General features: G+C 40.2%; 2 protein-coding genes across 2 annotated transcripts; one reads left to right on the plus strand and one right to left on the minus strand.

The window, feature by feature from the left end:
- The first annotated feature begins 7,401 nt into the window (after nucleotides 1–7,401).
- Nucleotides 7,402–9,816, plus strand: LOC137744093 (uncharacterized). Its single transcript, XM_068483962.1, has one exon. It carries the CDS (start codon nucleotides 7,486–7,488, stop codon nucleotides 9,553–9,555), a length of 2,070 nt encoding a protein of 689 aa, XP_068340063.1. The 5' UTR covers nucleotides 7,402–7,485; the 3' UTR covers nucleotides 9,556–9,816.
- A 73-nt stretch (nucleotides 9,817–9,889) lies between these two features.
- On the minus strand, nucleotides 9,890–13,238 carry LOC137744105 (cyclin-A1-4-like). Its single transcript, XM_068483972.1, has 10 exons — nucleotides 12,902–13,238; nucleotides 12,108–12,498; nucleotides 11,867–12,000; nucleotides 11,535–11,627; nucleotides 11,250–11,383; nucleotides 11,066–11,141; nucleotides 10,850–10,960; nucleotides 10,604–10,753; nucleotides 10,362–10,496; nucleotides 9,890–10,259 (listed from the first exon to the last, which is right to left on the minus strand). Exons 1-10 carry the CDS (start codon nucleotides 13,112–13,114, stop codon nucleotides 10,200–10,202), a joined length of 1,497 nt encoding a protein of 498 aa, XP_068340073.1. The 5' UTR covers nucleotides 13,115–13,238; the 3' UTR covers nucleotides 9,890–10,199.
- Between the last annotated feature and the right edge of the window lie 1,003 nt (nucleotides 13,239–14,241).

Consider the following 14,241-nt stretch of genomic DNA (forward strand, 5'->3'; position numbering starts at 1 on the left):
ACTAAACCCTAGCCTTGTATTGTATACTGGGTAAAACCCTTAAGGACTATGACAAATGAATGAGTTGTATCAATAGGACTCCCAATAGCCTCCAACTTCCAATACTCCCCCTCAAGTTGGATCGAGGAGATTCCTTGAGCCAAACATGGACAAAATGCTAAGAAACTGAACAGTCGGAAGTGACTTGGTAAAAATATCGGTTAACTGATCATGATTGCTTGTGTAGTGTGTGTTGATGACCTTTGATTGCACTTGTGCTTAAACATAATGACAGTCTACTTTAATATACTTTGTTCTCTTGTGAAAAGTTGGATTTGAGGCAATATGCATCATAACTTGATTGTTGTAGAACAAGGACATGGGTTTCCTATCTTTGAATTGGAACATGGGATGGTGGCTCTAGGAGTTGAGATGTAGGCTCAGGGGATAAAGCTAGAGTGTCATGCATTGTTTGGTTGTCTTGGCAATGAGGAACACTAGGCAAAGGAAACAAGTCATGTAAGAACTCACCCTGACCTTCATTAAGAAGTAGGGAGTTGTTTCATCAAACCAAACATCCCTTGAGACCATAAGTTTTCTAGTGACTAGATTGTAACATTTATACTTTTAGTTGCTCTAGGATCAAGCTTGTCATGGTGAAGTGATTGGGCGTGAACAAAACATGTGGATCCAAACACCCTTAAGTGAGAGAAATGTCAACCTTTCTATCCTTCAACACTTCATATGGAGATTTGGGACCTAGCATTTTACTAGGAAGTCTATTGGTAAGATAAGTGGTTGTAAGTACTCATTGTGATCAGAATTTCTTTGGTATATGCATATGAAACATGAGAACACCATTGTGTTGGGGTATGCCAACACAAGATGTGTTGATGTAAGATGCCATGGGTGCTTAGATATTAAGATATGTTATGGGACATATATTCAATACCATTGTCGGACCTTAATATGTGAATTTTAGATTAGAATTGAGTGCCAACAAGTTCATGAAAATCTTAAAAAATAGTTGCAAGTACTCCTAAGTTTCAAAAGATACAACCAATGATCCTTGTAAAATCATTAACAAAGGCTACAAAATACCTATATCCATCAAAGGACTCAAGTATATCTAAGTGAATGACTACAAAAGGATTACTAGCTCTAGACATAGAGGAATCAAAAGGCAATCTAGCAAGCTTAGACAAGTGACACACATCACAATGTAACTAATCTTTATACATTTTTTGGAACAAAAAAGACATCACTTTCTCATAATGATGTATTGGTGCCAAAGGTTGTAGTCTTAAGATACAATGGAACTAACTTGAAAAACCTTGGGGTCTTTGGAGTCTTTAGCTATGTAATAGAGTCCACTAAAAAGGACCTTCACCAATCGCCCTCTTGGTGATGTCTTGAAAAACAACATAGTAAGGGGAGAAAATGGCTAGGCAATTTATAGAGTTTGTGATGGTTCTAACTGATAACAGTTGAAAAGGAAAGGAATGAACATAAAAGGCTACTGACTCTATGTGGTTTGAAAGCAAGTTGATTTTTCCTTTCCTAACAATTGAAGCACCTTTCCCATTAACTATTAACACTTGAGATGGATTGGACAACTTTTTAAAATCATGCAGGTTAGTGATTTGGTTTGTCATATGATTTGTGGCACCTGAATCTATAATGCAATAATCATTTTCACCACTGGCATTAAGGGCAGTTAAGAAAGCACTTAATATACCTAGGATATCTCCATGTGGGACATGATCATTCTCAGCCAGAAAGCAGCAAATTTTCCTAATAAGGCAGTGTGATTCTTTCCTTGACACATATGAGCTTCTTCATAGTCATTATGCAATTGCTTTTTGCGAAGATAAGTTGTAAACTCATTGATCAATGCAATAGGATTGGCTGTGAAGTTTAACATTCCCTCAATTGAAGAAGTTGATGCATGGTTAGCCTTATAAGGAGAGTTACTCAAACTCTTCTAGGGACCCTTAGTCTCCTTTGAGAACTTGGGTTTTAACTCTGGGTGAAAGGGCCAACACCTATCTCTAGCGTGCCCATTAGTATCACGATAATTGCATTTTAAATCAAGTATTTTTTTTTTCCTTGTAGACCCTGCCTTCAACAATTGTTACTACAAACATAAACTTTAGTTTCAAGAATACTAGCCTTAGTCTTTAGGCTCATCACTTTCTTCCTTACTTCTTGTGCTAGTTCTTTTTCACTAGGAAGAAGATCCAAGCAAGGTTATGTCAGTGGTGTTATTGAGGTGCATGAAACCACTTCTCTTGCCTATGAGTCGTTGTTGTGTAAAAACCAGTTGATCATGTCTAGGTTGCTTAATTCCATAGAGCGTAGAATTGCTAAAATCTTCAGCTATTCAAAATCATATATGGAACCAATTCAAAGAAATGTATGGCAATGAAAATAATGTTGCACGTGTCTTTCAGCTCAAGAAAGACATCTCAAGTTTACAACAAGAAGGGAAGTCTTTTGTTCAACACCTTGGTAGCCTAATAAGCATGTGGAATGAGCTCAATGTTTATCGTCCTCATACCACTAATGCTACTATTTAATAAGAGAGTCGAGGATGATAAGATCTTTCAACTTTTGGCAAGTTTGGGTACAAACTTTGAAGATATTAGAAGCCACATTCTGATGAACTCTTAGCTCTCTTCCTTCTTTCACGTCTGTGAGAAGGAAGATAATTGAATTCTTTCAACAAGACATAAATGAGGCGTTGGTTGGGGTTAACTTCAACATGAAATTGAACTAATGCAGCCAATGAGCTTTCATCTTTAGATAAATTTTCTTCAGCCATCTTGGCATGAAGAGAAAAGAAACATAGCTAAAATAACAACAGAGTCAAGAATTTGGGGTTCCCGTTCTGATACCATGTAAAAATTTTTAGGTGTATATTACATATTTTAACCATTTTTCATGAAGGTGACTTATATAGGAGGAAAGAATGAGGGAAACCTTCAACCCATTCCAATAATCACCCCTTATATTGCTCCTAATCTATTTACAATAACAAGACGAACATGGTTTCTTAATTGTAGGTTAAACACAACATAAGAAGATATGTTGGACAACGTACTAAACCCTAGCCTTATACTAGGTAAACCCCTAAACTGTAAAGGACAATGACTAATGAGTGATTTGTATCAATGAGACTCCCAATAGCCTCCAACTTCCAATAGATAAAATGTGAACTAGAGAGGATGGGGGTCTTATGACCTAAACATCTAAATTAGGGGTGGTTCGGTATGGGATCCTAAACCGAAAGTGGGATCCCGAATACCAAACCGAAAATTTTCAAGATAGGAATTTGAAGACCAAATCCAAACTGAAATTTCAGTTTTCCCAATTTTTGGAATTCCTGAAATATTTTCGGTATTTCGGGATGGATAGGGATTGGATTTTTGGTTTTAGACTTTTGGGTTTTTGGGTTGAAATTTAAGTTTTTTTACCTCATATTAATTTGAAATTTCATACCAAATGAAATACCAATTCATTCATACAAAGTCAAATTGGTGTTCCATACTACTTCATGTTATACTTCTATGTCTAATATAGTCTGCTATGCATGCAACCAAAATAAATAAATATATATATATATATATATATATATTTTCGGATTGGTTCGGGATTTCCAAACCGTTAAATATGTAATCTTGATTCCCATACCGAAAGGTTCGGAATCGGTTTGGTATGGATCCCGAAAATTTTGGTATTATCGGTTTGGGAATTTTTTGATTTGGGATCGGAAATTTTTTTTGTTTGGTTTGGAAGTTTTGGGAAAAAATTCCAGCCCTGCAAAATGCATCCCTCTCTTACAATGCGAAAACCCAACCGGGTGCAAAATTAGATTGACATGGAATCCACCACAAGCTAATCGAATGAAAGTGATGAGTGAGATTCCGTATTTGGATTAACGGGGGAAAGATGGCCTACTCTCCTTTCTTAAAGTCTGGCTAAACAGCTCTAGAGAATCTGGTTCAAAGTCCACACCCTGGAAATTGTTATCGTTCGCTGAACGGACAATAATAGAACCGCTGGAGGTATGGAAAAAAAGTCCCGAACCAGAATCATGGTTTTCCTTTGCCCAGGCTCCATCAAAATTAGCCTTTATCAGACCAAGCGGGGGATGAGACCAGAGAGGTGGTGAAAGGTTGTAGTTCGGAAATGGTAACATCATAACCCTCAGGCCTTGAAATTGCTTGGTGGAAATCCGAAACAGCTCAAGAACCTTCGCAGTAGTATTTGCATCTTGATTTCCATATTTCCCAGCATACGAAAGAATATGTAGTGGTATATACCCAAGCTTGATTATTAGAGGGAGACCAAATTTTTCAAATCAAGTTTGCAAACTAAATGATGTGGTTGTAGATAATTAGATTATTAGTTAAAGTCGATAAATGTGCTTGTTTTTTATTGGTAACACATGATTTGGTTTATAATTTTAATCTCCCTAACATTACCCATAAAAAAGAGGGCCAGCTGCACTCCTTAAAGCCAAAAACCAATCATCAAAAGTTGTGATGCTCGCAATGTTAATTCCGTAGTTCAGTAAACTTGCAAACTAAACACCGATAGATTTCGGGAACTCGTTACAAACAAGTTGAGCGTAAGCTTTTTGTTCAACTTGTCTACTGATAGGAGCATATTCATGCGACTTAAATGGCTTGTTCTCGTGCATTTACGTTATGTTTCTCTAGTTATTTTAGTCCTTTATGCTTCTTTTGTGTGTTTTCAGGTTCTAAGGACAAGGTATGTAAAAGGATGCCTTTTGGAGCCTTTTGGAGCAAATTAGAGATTGGAATGGATATCATATGCTTGGAGCCAAGAGGATGGACGAAATTAAAGACTTGAAGTAGGAAAGTTAAATCCTAAAAGACCTCATGTTTAAGCATCATTGAAGACTCCTACGCATTTTAGAACACAAAAACAACATTCCTTGCAACCTTAGGACATTGTCGTGTGTTTCCTTGTGTCTCCCTTCCTTGTCATGCAAGGAAGGGCTTTGTTCCCTATTTTAAACACTTAAAGCATTCACTTATCATATCATTCACTTATCACTCACCACATATCATTCATTTATCACTTAACATATCATTCATTTATCACTTATCACTTCCACTCACTTATCACTTATCAAACCATTCACTTATCACTTCCACTCACTTATCACTTATCAAACCATTCACTTATCACTTCCATTCACTTATCACTTATCATACTCATAATCATCTACACATTTCAACCATTTAAACATATGCATTTCAACTCACATGCACACCCACCTCTTTCCACCTAATCCACATGCATTCACACACATGCACATCATTCATTCTTCTTCTAGCCGTGCATCCCCTTAGCCATTTCCAACCACATTCTTCCACTTCCCACTTCATCATTACACCACCTAACCCTACATGCATTATTTATTAGCATCTTCACATGCATTCACACACACTTCACACAAACAACAAGTCTTTGCCGTGCCTTCCACACCAATTCCAGCTTTTCTTCATCATTGCAGCCACTTTGCCCTTTTATTTATGCATTAAACCTATTTCCTTTCCCTAAATTGCAGCCACAATCCACACCTTTCCAACCTAGCTGCACCCTACATACATTAATTAGTCATTCTTTTCATATTGCACTCACATGCATTCACATGCATTTCAAGAAGCAAAACAACATTGTGCCGTGAGCTTCCCTTGCATTTTCAGCTTTCCTCCTTGCATTCACATGCATTTCCAACCTAGCATTCCATTCTTTAATCATTCCTAGCTGCCATTCACATGTTCTCCCATCCATTCTCTCCCTATAAAACCATGCATTGCATTCATACAATTCATTCATTCACTCCCCAATCCATCTCTCCATTTCTCACACCACAACTAACACAAACACTTCCCCTTAGAATCCAAAACCGTGAGTCCCCCTTCCACCATTCCTCATCCATTTCCATAATTCCCCAAACCTCACCTTAGACCTTGTGCTACAACAACGAGGAAGATAAGAGGGCCTAAACGTTCATACAATTCAAGTTTGAGTTGTTGGAATGTTTAGGTGTTTCTTTGATTTCAAAGTTTAAATTCAATTCTCTTTGTTTTGTACGTATGAGGAATGGAAGAGAAGAATGCCTAAACGTTCATACAATTCAAGTTTGAGTTGTTGGAATGTTTAGGTGTTTCTTTGATTTCAACGTAATGAGGAACTAAAACCCCCTTTAGCTAGGGGGTGATTCGAAATAAATGTTTATGCTTGCATTATGATTTGATTACTTTTAATTACGTTTCATAAGTTGTGAATTCAATTTGTTTAACTATTTGATTAATATCCTATTTATGTATGTTTATTAAGAATGAACGCTTAATTTTCATGCATGAATATGACGCTAGAATATAAGTGAGTTTCACGTAATAGTTATGAACTTATATTCACAAGTAGTGGAGGTTGCTTATAAACAATCGCGTTAAACAAATTCTTGGCATAAGTTTCATGCAATCATAGTAACGAATGCCTCGTCAACACTTATAGTTTTCATGTTGCTTAATGATTCTTGCTTGTATCTCTATTATGCAATTCATGTAGGGAACTTGTGAGGAATGCTTTGGATTGTCGTATGCAATCATCCAATTCATTAACTTAAGGAAAACTTGACGGTTAATTTAAGCGGACCTAATTAACCCGGGGCGTTGAAAATTCATGGTTTATTGAAAAGCAATTAGAAATCGTTTTGTATGCAAGTATAACATGTATAGAGATGAACCCCTTAGCTAGCTTCCCATCCATTCATTTCCGTCAAATCCATATTTACAATTTGTTTTGTTTCCAAGTATCCATTTTAGTTTAAATTCGTCCAAATCCAATTCCCCCCTATTTCGTTGAAGTCTTAGTCTTAATCTTTCTTATTTTTAGTTTTGCTTTCTTCGAGCATTAAATAGTGTTTTATATTGTGTTTTTACGTTTTTAAGTCAAATCCAAGTGATTAACAATCCCTCCTAATCCCCGGTCCAGAACGATCCCTACTTATACACTTCACTACAATTTGACAAAAAGAGGGTTTAATTTGTGTGCGTATAAATCTCGCATCATCTACACCAATAATGGACAAATAGTCTAACATATTACAATTTTAATATTGTGCATTTTGTCATGTTAATTGTATATAATATAGAATAGAAAGACTAAAAAAATCACACAATCATTCACCAAAGTAAACAAAAATCAAACAAATTGAATAAAATTTCAAGTCTCAAGTGAAAAATTGTTACGTGGGTTTATGCCGATGATGAATCCAAACAAACAGACAAACAGTGGGCCCACTATGAAAATGACTCCATCTGCTGCCCACGTGGCACATTTCACTCCTCTCCCCTCGGATCCTGCGTTATCTCCAAAACGCCTCCAGTAATTCGGACAACAAGAACGCTCAATCATCGCTCATCACTCTCTCTCTCACTCGAATCCCGATAAATCAAGCAAAACATGAATCCCAAATCAGTTATCTGTTTTCTGCTCCATTTGGCGGCGCTCTGGTTGTGTACGGCGGCGGACCACGACGGCTCCAGCATCGTCTTCACCACACTTGGCCGATTAGACTACAACTTCGACATCTTCACCCTCCCGATTCGGGGCCCACCGTCCTCCACCACCGAAACCCAAATCACAGACGGCAAATCCGTCAATTTCAACGGCCACTTCCCCAACAAAACCCGAATCCAATCCCCCACGCGCTCCGACCCCTACCTCCAGCTCATCTACGTCACCGAAAGAAACGGCTTCTCCAACATATTCTACGACGCCGTTTATCTCAATTCCCCGACGGCGAGCAGCGGAAGACGGTCCACCCTTGAAGTATCGGACCGGGTTCAGGTCCCCCTGTTAAGTTTGGAGCAGGGCCAGAATCGTCTTTCCATGAAGGACAGGCCGACTTTGACGGGGGATTATTTGGTTTACGTCTCCACTCACGAGGACTCGGGTGTGCCAAGGACGAGTTCTGCCGCGGTGTACTCGACGCACCTGGACTCGGGTGTGACTCGGAGGCTCACTCCTCGCGGCGTCGCTGACTTCAGTCCCGCCGTGTCACCGTCCGGAATCTGGACGGCGGTCGCTTCGTACGGACCGAGAGGCTGGACCGGCGAGGTCGAGGACCTGAGTACGGACATCTACGTGTTTTTGACTGGGGACGGGACTAGGCGAGTCAAGGTGGTCGAGCACGGTGGCTGGCCGGGTTGGGTCGACGATTCGACGATTTACTTTCACAGAAGAGGCGAGGATCAGTGGTGGAGTGTTTACAGGGCAATTTTACCGAGAGAGGGTCCGAGCTCCACCAAGTCGGTGGTGGTTCAGCGAGTCACTCCGCCGGGTCTCCACGCGTTCACACCCGCCACGTCACCAGGGAACCACGACTTCATCGCCTTGGCGACCAGAAGACCCACCTCGAGCTTTCGCCACGTGGAGCTTTTCGACCTGGTGAGGAACGAATTCAAGGAGCTCACTCGGCGCGTCTCCCCCCATACCCACCACTTCAACCCGTTCATCTCGCCCGATTCGAGTCGGGTCGGGTACCACAAGTGCAGAAGCAACAGAAACAAACAAGAAAAGTCCAAGCTTTTTCTTCAAAACATCCACAGCCCAATTCCGAACCTGTCAATCCTCAGAATCGACGGTTCGTTTCCTTCGATTTCACCCGGGGGTGATCTCATCGCTTACGTGAACTTCCCGGGTGTGTATGTTGTGAACCGGGACGGTTCGAACCGGCACCAGGTATATCCTGGAAACGCCTTCTCAACCTCGTGGGACCCGGTCCGTAAGGGCGTCTTATACACTGGTGGCGGACTGGAGTTTGCACCTGAGACCGCGGAGGTGGATATCATTGCCATCACCATTGATGATGTTGACCGAGCGACCTTTAAGAAGTTGACCACAAATGGGAAAAATAATGCTTTCCCTTCACCCTCACCAGACGGGAAACAAATCGTGTTCCGGTCTGGTCGTACAGGTCATAAGAACTTGTACATAATGGACGTTGAAGTTGGCGAGAGTGGCGGGCTCTACAGGTTAACGGAAGGTCCGTGGACGGACACAATGTGTAATTGGTCTCCGGACGGAAATTGGATTGCGTTTGCGTCGGACCGAGAGGACCCGGGTAGCGGGAGCTTCGAATTGTACGTGATTCGCCCGAACGGAGCCGGCCTCCGGAAGGTGATCCAAAGCGGGACGGGCGGGCGGACCAACCACCCGTGGTTCAGCCCGGATAGTAAGAGCCTAGTCTTCACTTCAGACTATAGGGCCATATCAGCTGAGCCCATCTCAAACCCACATCACTACCAGCCTTATGGGGAGATCTTTACTGTGAAATTAGACGGCTCTGATCTTAAGAGGCTGACACAAAATTCCTATGAGGATGGGACACCGGTGTGGGTCCCCCATTTCATTAGGCCCACGGACGTAGAGTGGCCCATCGATAGGCCTGGGTGCGAGTTTGAGGACTTGCACTGGCTCAGTGAGGTTCCTAGCTACGGTGTCTTGAACATGCATCAATGTGGTGTGTAATTACAACAGCTTTGCTCACTTGCACATTTTATTTCACGTGTGAACGGTTGAGATTTAAATAAATCTTATTTAGTTAAATCTTAATCGTGTGAAAGAAAATGTGTTGTGGTTTTATTACTACTACTGTTACGACTGTGTATAAATGTAGTGGATTTACCAGGCTACTTTAAACCATGTAAAAAGAAATAAATCCATATATTCCTTACCGTCCTTGTTATTTGTACGGTGATTGTAAAAGAAAAACGTATGTGTTCTGGTTCATTTAGAGTCAATTTGGTATTGACAATGAGTTGTGAAAATAATCACTTTTCGACTCTTTTTTAATTCGCTGAGATGAGAAGATGTTGGTAGTTAAGACGATGAATTTCTACTAACCACAGGGGTCAATTTTTGTTCCATCCAGAAGTAAATTTTGGGATAAAACCCCCAATACAACAGTAAAAATACACCAATTACCATGCACAAACTAAGGCTTGCTCCAACATCAAAGATTCCCCAGATAAAGTAAAAAACAAGGAAAAATTTACATGGCATGGCTTGAAACTAGCTCTGCTGGCTGCTGCTACCACAAGTTAAGTCACCAGAAGCCTCCCATCCAACAAGAACATTGGAGTCGAAATGTAAAGGTCTCCGATCCAGCGCCATTAAGTTTGGTACTTTGAAGGGATTGTTGGCGGGCAGTGCATCTTCGCGACGTATTTGTACTGCGACAGAAATCAACAATGATAAATGTCATTTACACATGAACAAGCAGGCATGTGAGAGAGAGAGAGAGAGGTTGAATGTTTGATAAATTTTGCTCATACCTTATGCTGACTGTATTTCTCTCTGATAGCAGGTAAACTAGAAGTCTGGCTATCGCAACACAAGCGATGAAGAGCATTGATGCAGTCGCGCAAATCAGATGGCTGGTAGAGCGTGTAATGATGCAAGGTGGCATTCTGTTTCCGAAAACAACAGATGGAAACCGAAAAGAATGGATGGATAAGTGTAAGTTGTATTGGAGTTTAATCAGTAAAATTGTATAAAATATTAACAGGACACATACCCACGGTCTCTTCGAAGGAAGAAGTATGTAGTTGGCCAGGAAGATTGCAGAAGCAGCTATAAGTGATGGAGCATAACAAAGCATGCTGTACTCGAGAAGGGATAATTCCGCAATGTAGTTTGCTAAGCACTCCAACTGCATCGACGTAACCTAGTAAATACAGAAATAAAATCAGCAAAAAGAACCAATGTTTCTCATAGAAGTAAACAAACGGACGAACGGGACATTCAAAAACTCCAAAAGTACCTCATTGGCCCCTTGAGCAGCCCGCAAGAATCGCCTTAAGAAACATTTAGTTGTTGGGGCTGTCATTTCAAACTTCAAGTAATTCAAAACATCGGATTCCATTTGCAAAACCTGCAGCAATGAAAGTTTATGTTTATGTAGCTTAGAAAGGTACGAGTAACTCACGGAAAAATCTTCTAAAATCCAGAGTTCAGCAGAAGCAGGATGAAAACCAACCTCGTCTTTGAAATATGTGTTGTCAGTAATGTAACAAAATTCTTCCACCTGCGGTGCACATATCTCTTCATATTTGCTGAAATGTAAATAATTTTTCTTGTCAGTAATTCAAAACTGGTGATCATGAGAACAGAGAGAGAAATAATAACATAACACGCTACAAATCGGGGGCATAAATTCTTACGATGCAATCATCATACAGGCAACACCGAGTAACTGTAATCGTTGCCTATTCATTGGATTCCCCGAAAGATATCGATCTACATAGTTCACAGTCAGATATAATGTATCGGGTACAAGCCTGTATTCTTCAGCCACCTGCAGTTGGAATTAGAAATTTAGCCTCACAGGATTGAAAGTAAACATTTGAAAAACATACAGACATAAGACAATGGTAAAAGGTGATCAAGTAAACCCTTGAATAACATGTCTATACTAAATATGTGACGCTTCAAGAAACATCAATTACCTCCACAAGCCAATCAATTAGTATAGCGCGCATGCTGGGATTGATGTCTTTCTGAGTTTTCTCCATGAAATCTGTAGCAGGCCTTTTCTTCACCTAAAGTTCATGGTAATTGAGCATACATCAGACACAGATAAATCAAAACCAATAAGACGGTGGACTTCAAGTACGAATCCAGAAAATGTATTGATGTAGAATAATCTCAACACAAGAAGTTTTGATTATATGCGTATATACATGCCAGAAGAAACTGTATGTTAAGTATTCTGCAAAACATACAAGTTCCAACAACGTTGTATTTTATAGTGTCAGAGATATGAACAGATGTCACAAACCTCAGATGAGCGCAAGTGCTTATAAATATCGCAAGCAAATGTTGCACAAAGCTGTGGATCCATGAAATTGTTATCCAGATCAACAACTTTATCATCTTCCAACTCCGCAAGTACTTCTCTTTTGCAGCCAATCCCTGAAAGCAGAAACAAAGCAAAAATGGATTATTGTAGTTCAAAATGATGGACTTAAATACAAGGGGCCAGGGCAAGGGAAATTCAAAATTTAGCTAAAATATGCCACCTGTTGTTTCGGCATTGTCTGAAATGTAGAGGTTGCTGAATGTCGTCCGGTTAATAGAATCAATTGCAGGAACATCATTGTTGTCGACGTACTCAATGTCCGGACTCTTAAAAGAATCGCAAGTTGACATTGTCTCGTCCATAGAAACTGAGTTGCCATCCGATTTACTTGGAGAAACATCCATGCTGCACGGGCCAGGTATAGCGAAAGTGCTAGGGCCATTGCTTGGAGCAGATTCATCCTTTCTCGGGCAAGATGTAACCTTTGGAAGAACAGGTAGATTTGGTTTAACACAGAAGGGTGCAGGTGGGTTACTCGCTGACACGCCTTTGTTACCAGTGCAAGCAGGAGGTCCCCTTTTCACTTTGGCAATCTTATTTGTGGATGGCACCTTAAGATATGAAATCAATTGATCAAATTCGGGAAACATTAACGGTTAAGACCAAGTGAAACTTCAAATTACATGTATGCGGATTTTGTTCAATGCAATTAGCATTAAGAAGGGGAAGTAAAATCTTCTGAAATTTTACTTCCTATCATTTACAAGCACACATCCAGCACATAAAATAGGACGATTAGAAGATCGAACGAGATAGAAATACACACGAACCAAGCCATCACTTCAAGTCCTAAGCATTTTTATCTTGCTATTAATCCAATTACTAGTAAACTTTAAGAAAACAACAGAGATAAAAGTAGAGAGATATACATCAGTCAATGCATAAAAAAACAAAAATTCAAAATTTTATGACAAACCGAAAATACAAAAAGCGAAACCAATTATTAGCACATACCAAAGCGCACAATGATCCTCCTGAGCTCCGTAGACCGTTGTTAGGCACGCTGTTCCTATTGGTCAGGTTACTCAGAGGCGCTCGCTTCTTTCCCAAATGCGGCTCAGCTGCCACAGCCTTCCCACCATTCCCCGAAGCCGAAGACGACGATGACAAAGCCTGCCGTTTCGCCAGGGATGAGGGGAACGCTGAACGACGGTTCTGGTTCGACATTTCGGATCAAACCCAATTCAAATTTTTAGTCCAAGAAGCTCAGACCCAAGAAAAAAAGGGGCTTCTTGGAGAGAGAGAGAGAGAGAGAGAGAGAGAGAGAGAGAGAGAGAGAGATTTTTGTGGCTCTCTGGTTTTCAGCAGAGAAAGTGTGCGCGAGACTGATGTGTGAGAATTTGAGTTAATTATACTTTTCAGGCGGGGAGATTGGATAATTTGAATTGGGAGACGATCTGGGCCGTCCGTTTGGCTCGGTATTCGTTAGGAGCGGACAAGGGTGGGACCATGTGAGTTTTGAAACTTAGACTTTTTGTTTTATTCGGATGAGCCTGATTCGTCCGTTATTTGCGATGTATGTCACAGGCTGTCGATTTTAGGTTTGTTTGAGCTTTTTGAAAATTCAAATTCAAACGGTCGTCAAGGCTTCAACCCTAAAATGACCTAATTCGCCATGTCATAGACGTGAAACAGTGTACCGGATTTCTATCTTTGTCACAACAATTTAATTTGTGTACGGTCTCCAAATTCAAATTGTAGATCCATTTAATTAGGATGGTGTATTGTCCAACACAATAAAAAACATGATTCAAAACAAACATGAGATTAATAGGTTTGATTGAAGCTAAATGATAGACCAATGTGAATAAACTCATAATAGTCTGGAGGCGAATGTGACCTTAATTAACAATCAGTTCATACTCAATGGTTCCATACGTACATGTCAAATTTTTTGTATGAGAATTGTATATACCATAATGAGAAAGCTTTACAAGTTACAATGAGATATATATGAGATTGAGAGTGATTGAGGGAGTGCATGGACTGACGAGCAACACACCTCAACCTTCTCCTCAAATCAAGCCCTAAATTAGAGGCCTGAAACACCAATTACAAGAAACAATCAGTTACTCTAAATCATAGAAAATGTGGTAATCACAACTCACAACTAGACACTTACAAGGAGATATAAAGGCAACTTTATAGCCTTAACCTCATTAGGTTTTTTTAGTAGAGATGAGAGAACACAAGCTCTCTCCTTCTCTCTAAGGGGCTGGCCATGTGGGAGAACACATCTTCTACCTCCCACATCACTCATTATCTTCCTTCCTCTCATCCTTGGTGTCGAAACT

This window comes from Pyrus communis, chromosome 1 (genome assembly GCF_963583255.1).
Source record: "Pyrus communis chromosome 1, drPyrComm1.1, whole genome shotgun sequence".
Lineage (NCBI taxonomy): Eukaryota > Viridiplantae > Streptophyta > Magnoliopsida > Rosales > Rosaceae > Pyrus > Pyrus communis.